We start from the raw sequence: 14,706 nt of genomic DNA, 5'->3' as shown, positions 1-14,706 counted from the left end.
GACGTGTGAGCCTGGGCCTGACTCGCCGCCTGGATGCATGGCTGTGGGTGAGTAATGTCCATGCTCCTCCCCCTCCTCCCTTCTTCCCCCTCCCCTCCCCTCCCCTCCCCTCCCCTCCCCCTCCTCCCTTACTTTTTCCTCCTCCTTCTCCCCCTCTCCCCCCCAGACCCCCCCCCAGTGGAGGCAGCTCCTATGGAACCTTCTGTCCTCTGCCCGTCACTCCGCGGAGGTTGGCTCCGTGCTCCATCCACGTCGCCCGGGCATCGGCCACGGGTGTCCACAGGTGCCACGTCCTAAATTAGCAACAATGAAGCTGAGCATCGGAAACAAAGTATCAAGGGGACCTGGCGTCCGGTTCCGTTCGTGAAGACAACTTAGTGACGACGCCGGTGGCCGTGCCGGGCGTCCTGCCGCTGGATCCACACAGAACGGAGGCGTGGGCACTGTCAGCGTCCCGCCGCGTCACACGGGAGAAGTCGTCCTTGCAGACCGGCCACGCCTCCACCCGCCCGCCCGCCCGTCCTGGCGACGTCACGGACGACAGCGTGTGTGCGAGACCACTTTATTCAACCACCGGGAACGCCGCCGACCTGGGAGAGACGAGTTGCCCACACTCCCGACGGTTCCGGGGCCGCCGCGTGCCGCCCGCCGCCGCGGGGCTACAGGCTGGACCGGAAGCCCGCCTTCACCGAGAACCTCATCATGGGCTTGTCCCGGGGCCGCAGGAGGCAGATGGAGCTGGGGAAGCCCCGGAGCCGCAGGCGGCCCACGCCCCCGTCCGGGCAGATGGTGAGCCGCGCGTGGGTCACCACGTCCTGCAGCTCCGGCGTCAGGCTGTCGAACACCTGGGCTGCGCTGGGCGCGAGCTGCGGGGAGAGCGGCGAGCGGCCCTGAGACCCGGGGCCTCAGAAAACAAAGGCCTCCCCGATAACCACGCGGCGCCCAGAGACCTGCGTGCAGGGGAGGGAGCCCAGGGCTGTGGTGCTCGCGGTTAACCAGCGGCCCGGCCGGCGTGGCTCAGGGGTTGAGCCTCCGCCTACGAAGCAGGGGTCACGGGGTCCATTTCCCGTCGGGGCACAGGCCCGGGTCGCAGCCCCCAGTGGGGGGCGTGCGGAGGCAGCTGATCAGTGGTTCTCTCTCCTCATGGATGTCTCCCTCTCCCTCTTCCTCTCCCTCTCCCTTCCTCTCTGAACGCAATAAAAAACGTTTTTAAAGTATTTAGTGAAGTGGACAAACTGATAAGAAAAACAAGTGGCCGAGGTGTCCGGGGCCACCCCCACGCCTTGCCTGGAGCAGCCCTCGCCCTCAGCGCTGCCCTCAGGGACCCCCCCCCCTCCTGGGTCAGAGGCGGCGCCCGGCACCTCGGGCCCAGCCCTGGGTGCACACCGGTCCCGGCTCCGGAAGCCGGTCACCCTCCTGAGGGCGATGTAGCGAGAAACGCTGCTCTGCAGACGGGGAGGGAGGGATTCACAACAAAACGGGATTGCTAGGTGTGCACGGCTATGACGAATGGCTATTCCTCCATTGATCTTTTCAGGGAGCGTGGGAGAGAGAGGGAAAGACAGAAACATCCACGTGAGAGGAACGCATCGACCGGTTGCCTCCTGCACGCGCCCGACGAGGGCCCGGGCCGGGGAGGAGCCTAACACCGAGGCGCGTGCCCTCGGCTGGAGTTGAACCCGGGACCCCCTACCCACTGAGCCACACTGGCGAGGGCCGGCGCCCTGCCTCGTATCACATCATTGAGCCGCTGCGGGTCGACGGGCTCGTGCGCGTTCCGGGTGACGTGGGGGAGGCCGTGCGGGCCGGGCTGGGGAAGCTCGTGGGCCCGGCCGGGCGGCACAGCCCCGGGCGCTCACCTTCGTGGCCGGGAGCAGCGCCTTCCACCGCTGGCCGGGCAGCTCCCACTGCCGCCGCACCATGTCCTCCTCCTCCTGGGCCGTCAGGATGCAGCCGTCCAGGCGGCAGCTGGCCGGGGAGCTGCCTGTGGGGACAGGAGAGGGGCTTTCTCACGCGGCACCGGCTCGGCCCCAACACGGAGCCGCCGGCCGCGGCACCCGGAGGCCGAGGTGCGGTCCCGTCAGGGCCGGGCTGGGGTGGGGGCTCGGTCCCCGGTGGGGCGGGCAGGAGGCAGCTGATGGGTGTTTCTCTCTCTCTCCTCTCCCTTCCTCTCCCTCTAAAGTCAATTTGAAAAACATATTTAAACACAAAACAAACAGACTCAGAGCGACAAAGACCAGAGGGAGGGAGGGGAGGGGTGAGGGGGCGGGGACAGAGCCAACAACACTGTGGAAAGTTTCCTCGAGACACCAGCGGGGCTCACGCTGCGAACTATAAAAATGTCAGGCGCGAGAAGATTGTACGCCAGCCGCACTGCAATAAAACGCATTTTCTTACGAAGCTTCTGTCCAGAGGCACCACAAACGTCACCCCGTCTCCCAAAAGCAGTTCCAGTCGGGCCTTCCTGACGTGATGGGCTCCCTCCCCGCACGGGAGCCGATGCCCCTCCCGCTGCACGGCCTGGACGTGGGGTTAACCCGTGAGGGGCCCTTTAAGAGCCAGGCATCACCGGTGTGACCGTAAACCGCCACCATTTATGCAGAGACGGCGAAACGATCCGAGGCACGTGCTTATCGAAATGTCACCGGACGGCCCGGCAGGTGAGGCTCCATGGTCGGGGCGCCATCCTGGGCACCAAAGGGTCTCGGGTTCGAGTCCCGTCAGGGCACATACCCCGCTTGTGGGCTTGGTTCCCAGTCGGGGTGCATATGGGAGGCAACTGACCTGTGTTTCTCTCTCCCTCCCCCTCTCTTCCTCTCTATCTAAAATCAATCAAAACATGTCCTTGGGTGAGGATTAAAAATATATATTTACCGAATAACAAAGGCTGAGTAACCGCTTCTGAACTTTCTTAAATAATGACACATGAATGTACAGAACATGAGGGGTGCTTGTCCAAATATTGTTTTTTACTATGAAAGTGAGCAGAGTTTAAAATCTCCAGCTCATGTGTCCTAGAAGTCCACCCTCGAGAAGAAATGGTCACCCTCCCCACCCCGGCCTCCATCCCGGCCTCCATCCCGGGCCTCCATCCCAGCCTCCATCCCGGGGCCTCCATCCCGGGCCTCCATCCCGGGCCTCCATCCCGGGGCCTCCATCCTGGGGCCTCCATCCCGGGCCTCCATCCCGACTTCCATCCCGGCCTCCATCCCGGGCCTCCATCCTGGGGCCTCCATCCCGGGGCCTCCATCCTGGGGCCTCCATCCCGGGGCCTCCATCCCAGCCTCCATCCCGGGGCCTCCATCCCGGGCCTCCATCCCGGGCCTCCATCCCGGGGCCTCCATCCTGGGGCCTCCATCCCGGGCCTCCATCCCGACTTCCATCCCGGCCTCCATCCCGGGCCTCCATCCTGGGGCCTCCATCCTGGGGCCTCCATCCCGGCCTCCATCCAGCCTCCATCCCGGGGCCTCCATCCTGGCCTCCATCCGGCCTCCATCCCAGCCTCCATCCCGGGGCCTCCATCCCGGCCTCCATCCCGGGCCTCCATCCCGGGGCCTCCATCCCGGCCTCCATCCTGGGGCCTCCATCCCGGGCCTCCATCCCGACTTCCATCCGGCCTCCATCCCAGCCTCCATCCCGGCCTCCATCCTGGGGCCTCCATCCCGGGGCCTCCATCCTGGGGCCTCCATCCCGGCCTCCATCCTGGGCCTCCATCCCGGCCTCCATCCCAGGCCTCCGTCCCGGCCTCCATCCCGGCCTCCATCCCAGCCTCCATCCTGGGGCCTCCATCCCGGCCTCCATCCCGGCCTCCATCCCAGCCTCCATCCCGGGCCTCCATCCCGGCCTCCATCCTGGGGCCTCCATCCCGGCCTCCATCCCGGCCTCCATCCCGGCCTCCATCCCGGGGCCTCCATCCCGGCCTCCATCCCGGCCTCCATCCTGGGGCCTCCATCCTGGCCTCCATCCCGGCCTCCATCCCAGGCCTCCATCCTGGGGCCAAACCACGGAACACCGCACAGGCCCTTTCCAAATGGGACTCGGGGTCCCCAGTAAAAAGCTCACAGCATCGAAGAGTCTCCTGTGAGTTTTGGGGTCGTCCCGTTCAATCCTGACATTTTATAAACGGGGAAACTAGACCACAAACCGTTAAAGCAACTCACGCAAAGTCACACAGCGGGCGAGTGGAAGCCAGGCCACGGTCCTGAGCCCCGCCCCCCCCCCCCACACCTGATCGCATGGCTTTTTTAAAGTGTATATATTAGATATTAGAGGCCCGGTGCACGACATTGGGGGGGGGGAGTCCCCTCAGCCTGCCCTGCACCCTTTAGCAGTCCGGGAGCCCTCGGGGGATGTCCGACTGACGGCTTAGGCCCGCTCCCAGCCTAAGCCGTCAGTCGGACATCCTCAGGGCTGCTGCAGAGCCCGCCAACTGCGCTCACCAGCTGTGAGCCCGGCTTCTGGCTGAGCGGAGCTCCCCCTGTGGGAGCGCACTGACCACCAGGGGCAGCTCCTGCATTGAGCGTCTGCCCCCTGGTGGTCAGTGCATATCATAGCGACCAGTCGCTCCACGGTTCGGTCAATTTGCATATTACCCTTGTATTATATAGGATATTTTATTTCAGAGAGGAAGGGAGAGGGAGAGAGATAGAAACATCAATGCTGAGAGAGAATCACTGACCGGCTGCCTCCTGCATGCCCCATACTAGGGACTGAGCCAATCAAACTCAGGACCCTTCAGTCACAGGCTGACGCTCTATCCACTGAGCACACTGGCTCGGGCCCTGGGTCAGGCCGATGAAGCGCATTTCCTCGTGGCGTCACATTTACCTTTAAAGTGCGTCGTGTCGATCTCCACCTGCGTCACCACTCCAGGGTGCGAGAGGCGGAAAACGGCCCACTCGCCCCCAAGGACGAAGAGGGCGCCGGTCTCGTCGCACTGGAACGCAAGGGGACACGGGTGAGCCCGCGGGTGCCACGCAGAACCCGCCCCGAAACCAGCGGGGAACCGTGTTGGCGGGAACCGTGTCACTTCCTTTACTCCTCACTATGAACATGGGTTCTGGGCCCCGGTGTGTAAGCTGCCTGTGTGTCTGCTGCCTCCTGGCCATTTCTAAAGGCCTCACGCGGCACGAGTTCCTGGGAGCCGGTACATGTCTGTAAATTCCCAGCATGCTCTTCTTCCCTTTTTTTTTTTTCTTTTGGTTACTCCTCCCCTGAGGATATTTTTCCCACTGATTTTTAGAGAGAGTGTAAGGGGGGGGTGGGAGAGAGAGAGACATCAATGTGAGACACACATCGATGGGTTGCCTCCCGCATGCGCCCCCACCGATGTGCCCGACCGATGTGCCCTTGACCGGAATCGAACCCGAGACCCTCAGTCCACGGGCGAGGCGGTTTCCTGATGTGGAATGGAGCCGTGCGCGGCCTGGACGCCTCACCTGCAGCACCGGCGGCCTGTCGGGCCTCCTCGCCGTCACCCAGCCATCGGCCGCCGACCTGGGCTGCCCGACGCCTGCGGGAAAGAGCGCATGGTTTATCTTCACCCGAGGACGCGCTCACGGGCGGGGGGGAAGGGGGGGTGTCCCCAGGCCCGGGCGTCGCTGCGCGTCATCTCCCCTTCGGCTCGTGTTTCAGCCACGCCGCGAACGGCCCCGGGTGCGAGGCTGCACGTCTCCTTTCCGACCAGCTGCTTAAGCGGAACTAGCGCCACGACCTCCCGTCCTGAAGGCACCGGCCCACAGACGGACGATCGGCTCTTCCGCGTCGGGGGCCCCTCAGACCACACTGGGGTCCACGCCGCTGCCCGGACACCCCGGATAAGCCCAGCCCGGGGCGTCCGCTCACCTATCATTCTGTTGGGGTGCCCAAAATGCGCGTTACTGAACCCCACACAGGCGCCCCCGCTGGCCATGGCCACCAGGTCTACCGGCTCTTTGGGGTCGGCGGACGCCCAGTCCTTGTATCCGACGCCGTACACCCTGAGGCGTGCGATCCCGCCGTCTGGAAAAGAGCGGAAGCAGCCGTTTGAGGCTCAGAAACCACCAAAGCCCTGACACCCCCCCCATCCCCCCTCTCTCCTCTCCCCGCCCCCCGCGTCGCTCCTGCGCTGCCTGGAGCCCTCGCCCCAGCTCCCCAAGGCCTCGTGCTCTGCGGTCTCCCCTGGCCTGGCGTGGCCTCAGAGCCCCCCCACACACACACCCCACACCCCACACAGTCACTCCAGAGCCTCATACGAAGCGTCCAGAATCCCTCGAGACGGAAGGCGGGTGCCCGGCTGCTGGAGTTGGTGGCGAGGAGGTGGGGGTGACGGGGGGGGGGGGGTCTCTGAGATGATGAAGATGAGCTACGCTGACTGCTGCCGGGGGCACGTGCACATGTTCGCACACGAACACGGCCTGGCAGTCTGAATGGTGGCTGCTCGGCGTGTGATGGCAGTAAAGTTGTGATGACGTGCAGTTACCTGAGGGCCGTCTGCACGTCCCTCCCCAGCCGCCCACACGCCTGTGTGATCGACTCCCAGAGTCCAGCCTCACCCAGCTTGGTTCCCTCACATCCTACCCCCACCCCCACCCCGGACAGCGTCTGGTAAGTCCCTGTGGGTAAGGGCTAACGGGAGAACTTCCAGAGAATGAAAGGGAAACGCTAACCCTAACGTGCCGAGACACCGGACCAGGAAAGAGAGGGTGATGGCCCGGCCGGCGGGGCTCAGGGGCTGAGCGTCCACCTAGGAGCCAGGAGGTCAGGGTTCGATTCCCGGTCGGGGCACAGGCCCGGGTGTGGGCTCCATCCCCAGTGTGGGGTGTGAGGGAGGCAGCTGGCCAGTGATTCTCTCTCATCGTGGGTGTTTCTCTCTCTCTCCTTTTTTTGAAGAAAGGGTGACTGCGTTTGGTGTTTTTAAACCTGCCGACACGAGAAGCGGAAGGAAGAGCCGTGGCGATGGGCGCCCTGTTCACCTGGGAAGATGTTGAGTCTGACGTGCGTCCATTTCTGCTGGGAGTTGACCAGGAAGTAGTTGTGGCCGGAAGCAGGCATTCCGGGTCTCAGCTCTGTCCTGGGAACCAGATAGTCCCAGTCGTTGGACTGCAGCTGCGGGTGAACACGCAGAGTTAGCCCGGCTGCAGGGACGACGGTCCCTCCCCCAGGGCCGGGGCCGCGGCAGGAGGGTGGGCAGGGAGGGCCGGGGCGGCAGCGGGGGGAGGTCGAGGGGGGGGGCTGGGGGTGAAGGCCCGGCCTGAGGCCCCCATGCCTGCCCCTCCAGGATTCTCAGGAAGGAGACGCCGGAATGGGGTGAGGACGTTCGAGTATAGCCCTGGGCCCTGCCCAGCCAGCGTGGCTCGGTGGTTGAGCATCGACCTGTGAACCAAGAGGTCACTGGTTCGCCCCGGCTGGTGTGGCTCAGTGGATAGAGCGTCCGCCAGCAGACTGAAGGGTCCCGGGTTCGATTCCGGGTACCTCGGTTGCAGGCTCCATCCCCTGTTCTGGTCGGGGCAAGTGTGGGAGGCAGCCAATGGGTGAGTCTCTCTCATCGATGTTTCTCTCTCTCTGTCTCTCCCCTCCTTCCATTCTCCCTAGAAATCAGTGGGAAAACATCCTCGGGTGAGGATGAACCAAGAGAGGTCACGGTTTCATTCAGGTCAGGGCACAGGCCTGGGTGTGGGCTCCATCCCCAGTGGGGGGGCGCACAGGAGGCGGCCGATCAGTGATTCTCCCTCATCATTGGTGTTTCTCTCTCTCCCTCTCCTTTCCTCTCTGACATCAATAAAAATATATTTTAAAAAACCAAACAGGAATGTACCAGAACAAAGCCCCAAACTATTTGTTTTATTAAATGCATCAGCAGCACGTTCCCTGTCAAATTCCTAGAAAAGGATTTTACGGGGTCAGTTTCTCCTTTCAGCCCAGAGGGCGGCCCCGGGCAGGTGCCTGAGTGAGGCCTGCAGGGCGTGTCCCAGCCTGTGCGGGAGGCCTCGGCCCCTCCTCGCGGTCCTCAGCCTCTGACGAGACCCCTGTCCGGCCACGCACCTTAGCGACAGCCTCAAACTCCTCGGCGGTGGCAGCCACTCCCATCCGGACTCCTCGCTGTGGGATCGCTGGTTCTTTATCTGAAGTTAGAGCGACCGTTAGGGCTCAGGGTTCACATTCAAAATCAAAAAGAATCTGCGCTGGCCCGGCCGGCGCGGCTCGGGGGTGACCGTCAGCCTAGGAACCAGGAGGTCCGGGTTCGATCCCCGGTCGGGGCACAGGCCCGGGTTGCGGGCTGGATCCCCAGGGTGGGGCGTGCAGAAGGCAGCCAATCCATCCTTCTCTGTCATCATTGGTGTTTCTCTCTCTCCCTCTCCCTTCCTCTCTGACATCAATAAAACACATATTTAATGAATAAATAAGCCCGCTCTCATAGAGGGAGTGTGAGAGTCCCATCTTCCAGATAACACGATGGCATTTCTTCGGTCAGAGCCGCCGTGGGAGCCGCTCGCTGTGCGGAGCGCTGGCAGCCATTTCGGACACAGCACAGCGCCTGCGGGTCCGGCTGCTCGTCAGCAGAGCGGCTGTTCCCCAGTGAAGCCACGCTCCCCGAACCTGGCCCCGGACCGGAGCGCTCACAGCGGCGCCCGGCGAGGGCGGTTCCAGGAGCCGCCTCCCGGGGCGCCCTGCCGCCTCCCGGGGCGCCCTGCCGCGGACCCACGGGGGCGTGAGAAATACAAGCAGAGGCACCTGCCGGCCACAGGGACACCGGCACCTCTGCTGAGGTCTGAAGCGTGTGGGGATAACGCCATCTAACCGGGTCAGAGAACATTGCTAAGTTCACAATCGAAAACCACAGAGCGGGCATGGGAATCCGAGCTCGCAGGCCGTGGCCGCCGAGGGGCCTCGACCGGCTGCTGAGCCCGTCTGCTTGGAAACGCGTAGACGGCTGAGCCCCCCGACCCCACAGCGGCCCGGTCAGAGGTCCCCACGCACCTTCTTCCACGTTGGCTGCTTGAATTGAAATGCGAGGGGCATAGTCTCCCGCGAAGTAGGAAATGTCCACGTCCAGGCCCCGGATCATGCCCTGGATCCCCAGCTTGATGATGCACCAGTCGTGACCTGGGGACACACACCGCAGAGCGGCCCGTCACGTCGACGCCGGCCGGTGAGGAGGTGACAGAAGGAAACTAAAACCAAATGACTTGCCCAGCCACTGTGGCTCATGGTTGAGCATCGACCAGGAGGTCAGGGTTCGATTCCCGGTCAGGGCACATGCCCGGGTTGCGGGTTCGATCCCCAGTGGGGGACATGCAGGAGGCAGCCGATCCATGATTCTCTCTCATCACTGATGTTTCTCTCTCTCTCCCTCTCTCCCTTCCTCTCTGAAATCAATAAAACAACAACAGCCCTAGCTGGTTTGGCTCAGTGGACAGAGCGCTGGCTCTCTGAAGAGCCCCGGGTCCGATTCCAATCCAGGGCCTGAACCTTGGTTGCAGGCTCAGTCCCGGGCCTGGTCGGGGCTCCTGTGGGAGGCAATCCACCCCTGTGTCTCTCACATCGCTGTTCCCTCTCTCTCTCCCCCTCCCTCCACTCTCTCTGAAAATCAATCGAAAAGCATCCTCCGGTGAGGATTAACCAAAGCAAACAAACAAACACACACACAAAAGTCAGACCCCCGTGTGCCAGCTCTCCACAGCCCTGCTTAACCTGCTGGTGTTGGAGGAAGAGCCTCCTCTGCTCACCTGGGATCCTCCTCCGTCTGGTCTCCCATCCGTCCATCCACCTGCCAAACTCAGTGTATTTATGCTCTTCAAACCGTGGGCTGTCACTCTGAAGCGAAGAGGTCCCACGGGTCAGTGACGAACATCCGTGCTTTGTTTTAAAGAAACACGTCCTACACGCTGCTTATTAACCTTTTGCACTCGGATGTCGAGTGTGACTCGACACGGTAAGCATCGGTAGCAGCTCTTTGAATGTATCAATAATTTGAAATACAAAAAAATCCAAATAAATAAGTTCGCATGAAAAGAAACTCCAGTTTTTTATTCTACTGCCGCGCTTTGTAAAATCTGGGGCATTTAAATTAAATCCCGAGTAGAATGAAGGAATCGAGAAAAAAGCAAGCGAGCGCAAAGGGTTAAGCGGGTAAACATTTTCCCCAAAATGCAAGATGTGTACCACTTTGCTCCCCAACGCGATTCCGACCCCCAACACAACGTGGCCCCAAAGCTCCGTGTCCCTCCTGAGCCTGCGCTCACTCCTACACGTGTCTGCTGTCCCACGCCAGGTCCCGGGGGCGGGGGGGGGGGGGCAGCCCGTGACCCCGCCCCCGTCCGGGAGGGTGTGCGTTCCCGTGTCCCCGCAGCCCGTCAGCACCGCCTCGCCCTCTCCCGCTGAGGGTACCTTTATCAGGTTTTCTGCAGGAGCAAAAAAGTCATCTGTTGCGAACAAAACCTGGGCAAATGAGGAAGAAGATAAAAGGACCGTAAGTTAAAAACCTCTTCATTTCAGCCCTCGGGAACCTTATGAGCCGCGGCAAAGGGAGCGGAATGGCCCCGGGGAGAGACAGGATGCGCAGTTAAGCCTCCGCGCTTGTGTTTCCATTTCACCGCTGCCCGTCCCCGCCCCCCCCCCCCCCCCCGTCTCCCCTCCCACCCTCCTTTCTGCATCCCCTTCGCCATCTGGACGCCCGGGCACTAACTTCCCACAAAATGGGCAGCTCGCCCGGCCGGCGGGGCTCAGGGGTTGAGCGTGTACCTAGGAACCAGGAGGTCACTGGTTGGATTCCCGGTCAGGGCACAGGCCTGGGTTGCGGGCTCGATGCCCAGTGGGAGGCGTGCAAGAGGCAGCCGGTCAGTGATTCCCTCTCATCATGGATGTTTCTCTCTCTGTCACCCTCTCCCTTCCTCTCTGAGGTCAATAAAGATATAAAAAATAAAAAGAAAAGAAAAAGAAACCCGGCCTGGGCCCTGACCGGGAATCGAACCGTGACCTCCTGGTTCACAGGTCAATGCTCACCCGCTGAGCCAGGCCGGCCGGGCAAAGCAGGGCATTTTGAGTGGGTCGGGGGGGGGCGGGGATGCTTTAACGTACACTAAGAACGCGCCCTGCCCGCTACTGAGATCTTAGCAAGTCCGCCCGCTGCTGGGCCTTTCTGCCTTGGCCACGCGGGGACCGGGCACCCCGCAGCGGGTGGTGCCCAGGCCTCCGGGGCTCCCGCACTGCGGACGCTGCCCAGGCCGCAAGCACCGCACGGGACAGTGCAGGACGTCCGGCCTCTGTCAAACGTCCGGCACGGCCGCCCGGCGTTCCCTTCCTGGGGCCTGCGGTGGGGCCCCCGGGAGGGGCCTGCGGTGGGGCTCCCCAGAGGGGCCTGAGGTGGGGCTCCCCGGGAGGCCCTGCCGGTCCCTGGGGCTCAAACGGGTTTCTCGCAGCGAGTGGCCCCCGTGCGGCCTCGGGGCCTCCGACTGTCCTCCCCACAGACACCCGCTCACCTTGCCTCCCACGGACTCGGACGCCATGTCGATCAGCTGGACGAAGTCCGGAGACCGGGCCAGCTTCCCTTCCCTGGGGGAGTCCACCATGTTTCCTGGGGGGGGGGGGGGGGGGCTCGGTCAGCTCGGCTGTGTGGGCTCCAGCCCGGGTCAGAAGGGTTCAAACAACACGCACGCTGTCGCTGTCGGGTGGAGGGGCAGTGCCTCCCGCCCAGCGACCCTCCAGGTGGATTAAAAGGAACTTCAGCCCCGAAGGCGCAGCTCAGGGGGTGAGCGTCGACCTAGGAACCAGGAGGTCAGGGTTCGATTCCCGTCAGGGCACTCGCCCGGGTTGCGGGCTCGGTCCCCAGTGGGGGGCGTGCAGGAGGCAGCCGATCCGTGATTCTCTCTCATCATGGATGTTTCTCTCTCTCTCTCCCTCTCCCCTCCTCTCTGACACCAATAAACAAGTATTTTAGAAATGATAATAATACGTAAGTAAATACATAGGCCGCGCCATCTCACCAGCAGCCGGGAGCCCGTGTCTAGGACTGGATTCCTTGTTCCGCAGATGCCAGCCAAGGTCTCATGGCGCTCCCCCAGGGCCCAGCAGGGAGAACTCCGACCTGGCAGGGGAGCCTGGCTGTGCGCTGATGTCACAAGGGGCTGGGGAGGGGCTGGGGAGGGGGTGGGGAGGGGGTGGGGAGGGGGTGGGGAGGGGCTGGGGAGGGGCTGGGGAGGGGGTGGGAAGGGGGTGGGGAGGGGGTGGGGAGGGGGTGGGGAGGGGGTGGGGAGGGGCTGGGGAGGGGGTGGGGAGGGGGTGGGGAGGAGCAGCCCCTCCCTGGAGAGGCCCACGGTCCCTGCAGAAGCTCCTGTGGAGGGAGCGGAGGGAGCGGAGGGAGCGGCCGGCTGGTCCGTCACAAACTCGGACCTGGTCCCAGGCGCCGGGCCCTGAGGGAGTCCCTCCCCGCCTGCGCTGAGCCCCTGCCCGGGCTGTCCCTGCCGGGGAGCCGGGCATCTAGAAGGCTCACCACCCGGTGCCCCAGCCACGGCAGACGGCTCCACAGCCAGTCCCAACCGTCTTCGGCTCTCGGCACAGGAAGGCCGAAGATCCCGCGGCTCAACAACAGAGACACTGTTTGCCAATCTGGCCAAAAATAGCTGTGATTTTGATTGATTTACAAAAATATCTATAATAATAAAAGTGTAATATGCTAATTAGACCAGAAGGCCAAACAGCACAATGACCGTCCGGACGACCTTCTGGGACCACCCTATGACACCCACTGGTGCCAGGCCAGCCCAGGCGGGTGCGATGCGATTGGTTGGCGGCCCGGCCATCGCCCTGCAAAGGGAGGCCCAGGCCACCGACTGGTGGGCTGTGGCGGGTGGGCGGGGCCTCCCTCTGCGAGAGAAGCCGGGGTCCTGGGTGCCAGAGGGAAGCCAGTGCCGGCAGCCAGGGGACGGAAGGCCTACTCTTGCACGAATTTTCGTGCATCAGGCCTCTAGTATAATAATAATTACCTACCCTCTTTGCTCCAAAGTGACTTTTAAAGAATCAGATGTCTGTACTTGGACATAAGGATTTCCGGTCCCAAGAACTAACGAATCAGATGCAACCTTATTCCGCAATGTGACCAATAAGATGCGGTTCTGTTATATGACCCACGTATGGCTGTACGGCTCCAGTCAGAGCAGTCAGGTCTGACGGCTATTTTGTGTTGGCTGCTGTCATTTTTTTTATTATTATTTCAGAGAGGAAGGGAGAGGGAGAGAGAGAGAGACAGGAACATCAATGGTGAGAGAGAATCATGGATCGGCTGCCTCCTGCACACCCCACACGGGGGATCAAGCCCACACCCCAGGCCTGTGCCCTGACCGGGAATTGAACCCTGACCTCCTGGTTCCTAGGTCGAGGCTCACCCCCTGAGCCCCGCCGGCCGGGCCCTTTCTGCAGGACTGGGATTTTCTGTCGGCGGCTGAGAAACGCCCGGCCCTTGGCTCCCACCCGCTGACCTGAATGGGGCACACCTGGTGCCCTCACCTGCCACCCTCCCCCATCCCCACCCAGGAAGCGGGGGGCTCACGGTCCAGACAGTCACCACGGAGAGCCATGGCCCAGTCCGGGTGCAGCAGGCCTATCGGACCATGGGGGCGGGGCCCAGATGCTGGAGGGCCACCCGGCACCCACCGGCCCGAGCCGCTGTCACCTGCCCTCACCTCCCATCACCTGCCCTCACCTGCCCTCACCCCCCATCACCTGCCCTCACCTGCCCTCCCCTCCCGTCACCTCCCCTCACCTGCCTTCACCTGCCTTCACCCCCCATCACCTGCCCTCACCCCCTGTCACCTTCCCTCACCTGCCCTCCCCTCCCATCGCCTCCACCGAGACAGAGCTGTGCCCAGGGCTGCAGGGCATCAGGACTCAGACGTATGCCCATGCCCTGACGCGTCCTGTGTGTCCCCTGTGGATGCTGCCCCCTGGGGGGACACGGACCAAGGCTGAGATCACAGGGACCGAGCCCAAGGATGCTCTGAAGGGGGGACCCTCCCCTGCCTGCCCTGGTTCTCCCTGCATCTCCCACCTCTCTCTCTCTCTCTCTCTCTCTCTCTCTCTCTTTCACACACACACACACACACACACACACACACACACACACACACACACAGAACGCGCCACCCCCGCCCCCTCATCAGTGCAGCCTGATGCTTGTTTTAGTCACTGCAATGTCGCCCTCCCGCCACTGGGAGGCAGTGTGGCCATGCGGACCCGAGGTCACCAGGCTCACTGCGCTGCCTGGAGGGGTGGCCACAGGCCAGGGGTGAGGGGTCCGTCTGTCCAACAGCCAGAGGACCTGAGTCCTGCCGGCGCCACACCAGGGCCGTCAGGTCCGGAACGAGGGAGGGGGCATTGATGTTTTTGTCCCAAAGCCGCTAAGTCTTGGCTAATCTGTGGCCCGGCCACAGCTCACGAACCCGGCCATTGGAGACATGAAGAGAACAGCCCGCCCTGGCCTGTGTGGATCAGCAGACAGGGCGTCAGCCTGCAGGTCGAAGGATCTCGGGTTCGACCCCTGGTCAAGGGCACGTACCTGGGTTGCAGGTTCCATCCCTGGCCCCGGTCCTGGCGTGTTTGGGAGGCAACCAAGAGGTGTACTTTCTCATCGATGTTTCTCTCCCCTCCCTGCCCTCCCCCCGGCCCCTCTCAAATCCCGGGAAAATACCCTCGCTCCGGGGGCGGGTCAGAACAACACACTCAGCTGCTCGT

General features: G+C 62.9%; 1 protein-coding gene across 1 annotated transcript; it reads right to left on the bottom strand.

Moving 5' to 3' along the window:
• Nucleotides 1-659: 659 nt before the first annotated feature.
• On the bottom strand, nucleotides 660-11,549 carry ALLC (allantoicase; the record flags this gene model as incomplete). The annotated part of the gene is made up of 11 exons (XM_079792560.1): nucleotides 660-866; nucleotides 1,860-1,984; nucleotides 4,828-4,936; nucleotides 5,439-5,512; nucleotides 5,845-6,000; nucleotides 6,954-7,086; nucleotides 8,023-8,102; nucleotides 8,959-9,084; nucleotides 9,708-9,795; nucleotides 10,369-10,419; nucleotides 11,460-11,549. The coding sequence occupies 11 exons, from the start codon at nucleotides 11,547-11,549 to the stop codon at nucleotides 660-662; spliced, it is 1,239 nt and encodes a 412-aa protein (XP_079648686.1).
• Nucleotides 11,550-14,706: the final 3,157 nt, after the last annotated feature.

The sequence above is a fragment of the Cnephaeus nilssonii genome, assembly GCF_951640355.1.
Source record: "Cnephaeus nilssonii genome assembly, chromosome: 15".
Classification (NCBI taxonomy): domain Eukaryota; kingdom Metazoa; phylum Chordata; class Mammalia; order Chiroptera; family Vespertilionidae; genus Cnephaeus; species Cnephaeus nilssonii.
The sequence above is the reverse complement of the archived record's forward strand: the minus strand, read 5'-3'. Positions and strand labels throughout refer to the sequence as shown.